Here is an 8,599-nt window from a genome sequence, read left to right on the forward strand (position 1 = left end):
GAGAGAGAGAGAGAAAGAATTTTTTATACAGTCTGCAGATGATATCCTACAATAAATTTACGAAAAAATTTACGACAGACACTTTTTCGCCTAATCCACGGCGGCGGCGGTAAAGAACTACCCAGTTTCGATCACTTCGCATGATCCAGCGCGACCCAAACTAAATCCCAGATCTACTATCTTGGATCTAGGATCCAGACGGCGACGGTAACTCTAGGTTTCGTGAATATTTTACCATGAACCGTTAACCGAATGAGCTTGCTGAGGCCAGGCCCGATGCCGTTGCTCGCCTGGCATAGATAGAATCCGGCGTGATCCCGCGATACCCGCGGGATCACCAGGGATCCATTTCTGGCCACCCCGGCGCCTTCCGTGCCGTATCCCAGCTCTCTGTAGTCACCCGGAGTTTCACCTAAATGTGCAAAGATACATCTTTACGTTTCTGCATAATAGACATGTTCGCGGAAAATTACTACCATACTACGTTTTACGAGCTCTATGGGCTTTTTGTAAAGTCCATTCTACATATAATTACATAATAATAATAAATAAGTTATAAGTGGTTATAAGAATTGATCAATCAGTCGAATATGAAAAGAATATTCGACTCTGATTAATCAATTCTTACAACTATCACTTAGACCGGAATCTATAGTCTGTTCTTAATCTCAAGACAATCTCAAGCATCGTCTTAAGACGTTAATACGGCTCTCTGATTGATTCATGACATCTCGAGCACTAGCTTAAGACCATCTCGAATCTTGAGCAATGTCTATGGATTCTGTCCTAACAATCAGGACTGGACAAAATACATCTTAAAATATTTGAAATGCAAAATACAAAATATTGTCAATCTTAGTATTTACTAAATACAAAATATTTTCAACCTTTCGATTTGAAATATAACATTTTTTGACTTTCAAATTGAAAAATTGAAAGTATTTTGTATTTTATATTTTAAATACTTTAAGACATATTTTCTCCAGTCTTGATTATAACTACTTTTACGCAATTCTAGGATAGACTTTTGCAATCATGGAAGAGCATAAATTAAAATTTGTTGGTATTTTATTTTCCAGCTTTAATTGGACGATGCCATCCGTCTGCCATGATGATAAACGTTTTTATTTCAAGTTGACATTACTGATATATTTATTTTCTGGGACTTCTCTTTATTCTTTCCATTTTATTCTATTCTGTTCTAGTGCGTACCATATTAAAAATAAAATACATTGTGAAGTTTATATTTTATTTGTTTATGTTTTATTTGTGGAATTTTCATTTCTCACGCATCCTTAGTTATTGTACAACAAAACTCGCTATACAACGTGTTTACATTTTATCGGTAGATATTCTAGACTCATCAGAAACTAAAATAAGAAAGAAAGGAATCAGATATTTCAGGAGGAAAGATCTTCATGAATGCGCATGATAGATAACAAAATCTTATTCTTCGCGTAATTTCAGGTAAACTTTACTTTAACAGCGTTTTGATTTGGAGGCATACTCAACTGCTAGAATATTTAATTTTCAAACTTTATAAATTGTAAAAAAATAACGTTAAGTTTTACCGGAGGAAAAATGATTTCCCAGCTCACAGCATGAAGCATCACCTTGTTTACGCCTTATTACAAAACATCCTGTTGTATACCGATTTAAATGCCAAGAAATAACGCGAAAGAAGTTCTTTAAATGATGTTTTATAAACGCATTTTTGAATACATGAATGTCTAAATGATTTAAAAACATAACGCGTCGGAGGTTAAATACGAGTATACGAAGCGTATGCTTGGGAATCTCTTTTCTCGTAGACCTTTCCTTATTCGCTTATTCTATCTTTTCATAAATAAACGAACGAGCGAAAGATGTATCAAAGTATATACCACCCACATAACTTCAAACGGTAAAGATTTACTTCGCGAGAGCTCCTCCCGTGCAAGGTAAACCGAACATTTTGAAAGCGCCTCTTTTGAGTAATCAGTCTTTTCGCAGGAGTCTTCCGAGAAATTATGTCTCGAAACTCTTACGGCAGTCTCGTCTCTCGTCGGCGGCATTCTCGACCGATGCAAATTGCGTTTGCGCACTCGACCTAGTGGCAGGTAGTTACAATATTACACAAGGTTTAATAAAACCATGATAAAACCACGTTCTACGCTGTTCGCATCTAATATGAATCGTGACAGGACATACTGGAACGTCTTTCCTCGACACAGTGCTTCTTTTTTCATGTTCGATACTGCTGTCTGCATGGCATGCATCGCTCGACAGCGCGGCGGATCGATGCTTCCCCGACATCTTTCCCGAGATACATAGTGAATGATGAAAAACACAAATATCCACATGGGATATATTCTCGTCTTTTATTTTTGCAACAACTTTGAGATACGTATTCGGACGATGGAGAGAACTTTTACGGATTAATATTTGAGTAACGAGAACGCTTAACATGTATCAGAATGTAACGTATAACATGCGGTAGGAACGTTATGTATGTATAATACGATATGTATAATACGACACAACTAACTCACTGAAAACATTTTACGGACAAATGTGTACTAGTTTTCCAGCTGTGGTTAATTAAAATTAATAAAAATATTCTGGAATTTGATAACAATCTCATCACTGCGACGTATAACTGCGCAGTTATCGAGCCAAGACACACAAAGAGCTTTTTTGCAAACTGTTGTCGCCGGCGTAGGAACGATTTGGCTCGCGAAAATACAATCAGACTAAACAGCGAAGAATGCATTCCACGCCAAAACGAAGTTGAAATTTAGGAGGAAAAATAGAGAGGATAGAAAAAAAAGTCTCTGGCGAAAGTACGTCATATCAAATCTGCACGCTCAGCGAATTGACGAAATTAATTATACAGTTCTATCCATAGAACTTTTATCTATAGATAAGACTTATTTCTGACTATGGACTGGATACCCGTCCGTGGAGACGACCGACGATTCAGCGAAATTCGTGATTGATTACTGTTTCCAAAGCGTCCTTTTTTTTCCCGTCGACGCTTCGCCGGTCGTAACTTAAATGAAAATTACGTAATGTTCGTGCGAACAAAGTTCTCGCTTAATCGACAGGAGATTATTAGAAAATGTAATAATATCTATGTCATATCTCACTTTAAAGTTAGTTTGAAATAAATAATCGATGTCAATGTAAATTTTTGAAAAATGCATTCTCGAATACGTTAAAAAAAATGATTTGTGATGTAAGTAAATATTTCATTTATATTTGTGGATTATTTATAATACAGATAAAACGTCACAAAATTAACTGTTCCAGTTTCTATTAAAAAATTGGGAGCCTTCTTCTATTAAGAATATCCGTTTTATACTTAAGAGAGATCAGGTGCGAATGAGCGTTCTCATTTCTCGCGCCACGTCGGAGACGTAATACATCTCTCGGTAACGTAGCTGGGAACGGAGGTAGAGAGGAGAGTTATCTCCGAGATCCCACCTTTAAGGAGTCGTGACTTACCGATAGATTGCTTCCAAGTCACAGTCGGAATGGGGAATCCTTCGGCCTGACAGGCGATGGAGACGCCGTGACCTACAACCGCGTTCTGGTCGATAGGTTCCACGGTCCACCTCGGAGGTACTAAAAATACGAATCAATTGGCTTAGAATCTTCCAGTCACTCGAATTCGTATCCGCCAGAATTTTACGCGATGCCCCCTCGTCTCCGTCACCGTTCATCTCGTTTTTTCTTAGAAACTTGCAATTACATGACGCCATAAAATTTAAAACACTGCTATTAAATCGATAATGACCGTCGAGGACATTTGCGTCGCAGTCGCGCCCATGCATATTACAAAGATTCTACATTTCTATAATTAATGATAATGGCTAAAAACAAGAACAGTGTACATCAATATGTAATCATTGCTATATTATAAATTTATTACAAATTCCTTTTGATTTAATTTGCAGAATATTGAGAGTAATACGCAATTTATCCCGCGTTATCCCGTTATTTCCTAAAGATAATATCATGTAAAACCGTCAAACGATATCGATTTTCATTTCACAGCCCCGCTACGATTTTATCTTTTATCAATTCGGTCTAAAAATATATATGATATGACAGGTTATTTATTTGAACAGTCATTCTCTATATATTCAAACATTGGATCGATACTTTACTGCGATATAAACGGTGACGAATACCAATGGCAATGACTAAATTAATGTTTACCTAATGTGTTAATAATTGTGTAATGCATGCATCTCTTTCTTTCAACTAGATTATATACTTACACAATTTGCTGAAAATTGTAACAGTGTTATACTACGGAATCCATTAAGGCTACGACTAAATTACTTGAATTGACGATGTTATGTATATATGTTATGTATAAAAATAAACGAGAATGGATTTTGCCGCAATTATCTACTTTTAATTTCATTAGGAATTCAAGCAATGTTAAATATATCAAGGAAACAAAATTTAGAATATTTAATTAAGAAAATAATAGAAAGTAAAGGACATGCATCTTTAATAATAGTAATAATAATAATAATAATAATAATAATAATAATAATAATAATAATAATAATAGAGAGAAAGAGAGAGAAATGATTACTAAATCTACATAAAAAAAATTCTCTAATTAAATAACCTACATAAATTATAAACTATATGATGAAAATGGGAAATATAAACAGGAATAAAAGGTATCTGAATAAAAGAAAAAACTGTCCGTTTAAAATACATGAGAGTAGTTAGTATAAATTGAAGTATATAAATATATGTCGAGAAAATATAATATACACATAATATAGTACGAGTATATGAAACGTAATATCATGCAAAAAATGCAAAGTTGATCATTATCATAAGGAACGTAACAACGCAAGCACCATTCCAAGTAAACAGAGCCGTAAGACGGATGTAATATAAAATGCTTCCAGACAACGACAAACGCAAACGATACCGTGGCAATGTACCGTAATGATACCGAAAATAGAAAGACACGTAGTATAAGGAGGAATATTACTTTTACATTCTTCCATCGTCATTCCAAGTCGCTCTCGCAGAAAAAAGGGAGAGGGGGGAATTGTAACCAGAAACAGGTTAACTACGCGAATGCATGCTTATGCACACCCGTATCATAGACAATTGTTGCATTACATTAGCACAACGTCTCGAATATCAACTCGCTACGATACTCTACCTAATACATTCGCGGAAACGTCCTTTAAAAAATCTGAACACACGTGAATAATACTTCTACGCTCAAGACTGAAATATTTCAATTTCGAGGTCTACATCGATTCCAGCGATGCTGCTTGCGGTAAAACGTACGGAATATAGGGAATGATATATCAAGAGTCAATACATTTTATATTGGGCCTTACCGGCATACCGGATCAACGGACTCTGGAATAGGCCGTGTGTGCTACTGTTGAATTACTTTGCATATCGAAAGATATGCACTCTCGTTAAAATTCGCAAATAGAACCGTTCCTGTTCTAACGATCTCGTGAAAATCTATAATTATCTCTCGCTGACGAGCATGCAAACAAGTAAAGTCGGCGATACATCTGTCGTCTACACGATTTATCTGTCCAAGCATTCCTTGCCTGTGTGATTCTCGATTTCCAACAGCAAACGAAAATTCTATCGAGCTATCCTCGAAGACAAACGAAAGAAATCGGGATATGGCGGCATCATGCCAGGTATTGTTTTCGATAGCGCGACTACGATTTCAGAATTATCAACTTTCCTTTTTCTGTTGTTGTCACCTTTCAATCTCACCTTTATGCACTTAAAAAAAAACATTTTAACAATTATTAATTAATGAGGACAATTAATGGGTATTTTCGTCAAATTGCTTCTTTCGAACTGGATGCATCAAATGTGGAAACAAAATACCAAGTAAGTAGTACAACCAGACATACATACGTATCCAGTGAGTAGTAACTGACTTGGTATGACCGCGTACAAATAGAGCAACCAGACATACGTAGTACATCAGCGCATAAGTAACAAACATACTTCGTATAATATGGCAACGTGCAAATAATACGACCTGCAGACATATACATATAATATCCCGACACGTAAGTAGTAACAGAAATATAAAATAAAAAGATTTTCTATTTTTTAATATTAAAATCGGTCTACTCAAATGCTTGTTGAAATTTTCAACATATTTGAATGTCAATTTAATATAATATAATTATATTATTTGAATATTTTGTATTAAATTCATATTTAATATTTTTTAATGTCAAAATAATACAATATGAGTAAAAGAACAAATAATATAAAAATAAAAATAATGTAATGTAAAAATATATTTTGAAATGTAAAGTCCAATATTAATGAATAAATTAATAAATTAATGTTCATTTAATGAAGAAAATAATATCAATTCAATAATATAAATATTAATTTTATTAAAAAATATGCTTCCACAGTTTGTTTTACAAATTGTCAATTTTATTTTATTTTCTAGTGTTATATTTTTTACATAACATTTGTGTTACTTTCTAATATATTCATCTTGTGTTAAATTAATTAACAAAGACTTGAGTGCTATATATAACTATTTAAAACACGTGAAATGTATATTTTTAAAACAAAATTTTGAATTGTGTACTTGAGACGACCGAATGCAAGCAGTAGTGATCAGAGATATAAGTAATAGTACAGAATATTTCAATGAAATAGAAAGAATAGAATCAGAGATACAAGTAATGCATATATCCGGGTATAAATTGAATAGGATATATATATGTATATATAACGCGATCAAATCGAAATAATACGAAAAATATCAGTGCATGTAAGATCGCGCTGAAACGGATATACATACGTATGTGCGAAGATATACATACGTATGTGCTGATCGTAAACCGTGGCGGCAAAGGTATTACAGTACCATGAAACTGAAAAGTGCAGTATACTGCACTTGGTATATACTCCGTTGCACGATGAACACAAAGTGAACTCGAAAGGACATGTAACGTGGAACTTACGTTCCATTTGGCAAATATTACGAAAGTCTGGTGTGTACCCTATAATATGACTGCAGTACTTTCAAAGAACATATAAGCATAATAGACCGAGAAATTCGATTGTAAAAAGATTCACATCGATTCTGGCAGGATGTTTAAAATTTTATCTGTTAATTTATTGCTTTATATTATTTTACCTCGAAATTTGTTAAAGATTCACAATTGCGACGTCAAATTAAACCATTAACTTTAATTCTTTTTATTATTTTATGGAATAGCCAATTACCATTGTTACTTACTCCTTTGATGTTTATTCTTGAAAAATTGTAGCACATTCGTCCTCCAATTTGTTACGCGCGTATAACTTCTGTCGAGGTTAAGGGATCGTATTTCGCTTTGAGGAAATTCCTTTACCGCGCGACAGTCGCTGGAGAAAATCTTTAATGGCTTTCAGATGTCGAAAACCTAGCGATCTCGTCGTATTTTATACGCATTAGGAACAGGCGCCATTACGTAATATGTGAAGCCGTATAACATACGAAATATACGAATCTTTTGATATCCTATAGAATTTGAGTATCGAAATGGATAGAAATGAATAATATATTGCTCTCTAGCGAGTGTGAGACCGCTAAGAACTAAATCCGGCGAAACCCATTAACATATATACCCATAAATTAATCCTCAAAGTTATTCTGGATATCGCATTGCGATCGGTAACCAACTGACTGTTTTTCTTTAATTGTTTTACTTTATAAAAAGACAGATGATTAAGTTTGATAAATTTAAATAGAATTATTTTTTGTTTCTCATGTATATTAAACATTTTCTTTCTAAAATAAACGAGTAATAATAATAATCCCAACAAAGTTGTATTCTATTATGTCGCTCACAATTAATACTATTATTGTGAGCACGAAATGTGAACCATAGTTTGAAATATTCTGTTGAAATAGCTATCCTGTTTTAAAATATCTGTGTATATCTAAATAAAGTATATTGAAATATATCCCTGATTGTACCTATATCGAGAATTTTAAATATTTTTTTTTATAAAAATGTATTCTTAATATGAATCGATCTTTATACATTTTAAGCTTTACACGCAATTTCAAATGGCTTAAGACTCTTATAAATATTTCATTACTGATAAAACTTTACTTTTTGTACTGGCAAAAGTGAAATAAATTTTTAAGATTCATCCAACTTACGCTACCAAAGGAGAATTTTTTTCAGAGAAACGAAGAATAGTGTTTTAAATTGGCGAAATCAGATACTAACATATAAGATTACGATCCGGCGAACAGGGACTCGTATCGCAGTCCCTTCTCGAGGGATGTCATCAACGGCTCGGAAAAGTCGTCCGAGTAACCCGGAACACAGGAACGGATTAAATAAAAAAACGAAAACCGAATCTTGCTCGACGTTTCTTCGAATTCTGCGCTGTGATACGAACTGTATATCTGCCTTGTGTGTGTGTATATATATATATATATATATATATATATATATATATATATATATGTATATATATATATATATATATACACACTAATATATATAGTAGTTGTATACTACTACGTACCGACGTACTACACGACCTACTACTAAACGAAAGTAAACGGTAA

The 8,599-nt window shown here is 33.7% G+C and overlaps 1 protein-coding gene across 1 annotated transcript in view; it reads right to left on the reverse strand.

Moving 5' to 3' along the window:
• The window catches only part of LOC105626264 (Down syndrome cell adhesion molecule-like protein Dscam2), a 100,587-nt gene that overhangs the window by 17,731 nt on the left and 74,257 nt on the right, over nt 1-8,599 (reverse strand). The window contains exons 12-13 of the mRNA XM_012207569.1: nt 3,487-3,606; nt 236-412 (exon numbers count right to left, since the gene is read on the reverse strand). Coding sequence (XP_012062959.1) covers nt 236-412; nt 3,487-3,606 — 297 coding nt within the window. The remainder of the gene's footprint in view (nt 1-235; nt 413-3,486; nt 3,607-8,599) is intronic.

This window comes from Atta cephalotes, assembly GCF_000143395.1.
Source record: "Atta cephalotes unplaced genomic scaffold scaffold00005, whole genome shotgun sequence".
Classification (NCBI taxonomy): Eukaryota; Metazoa; Arthropoda; class Insecta; order Hymenoptera; family Formicidae; genus Atta; species Atta cephalotes.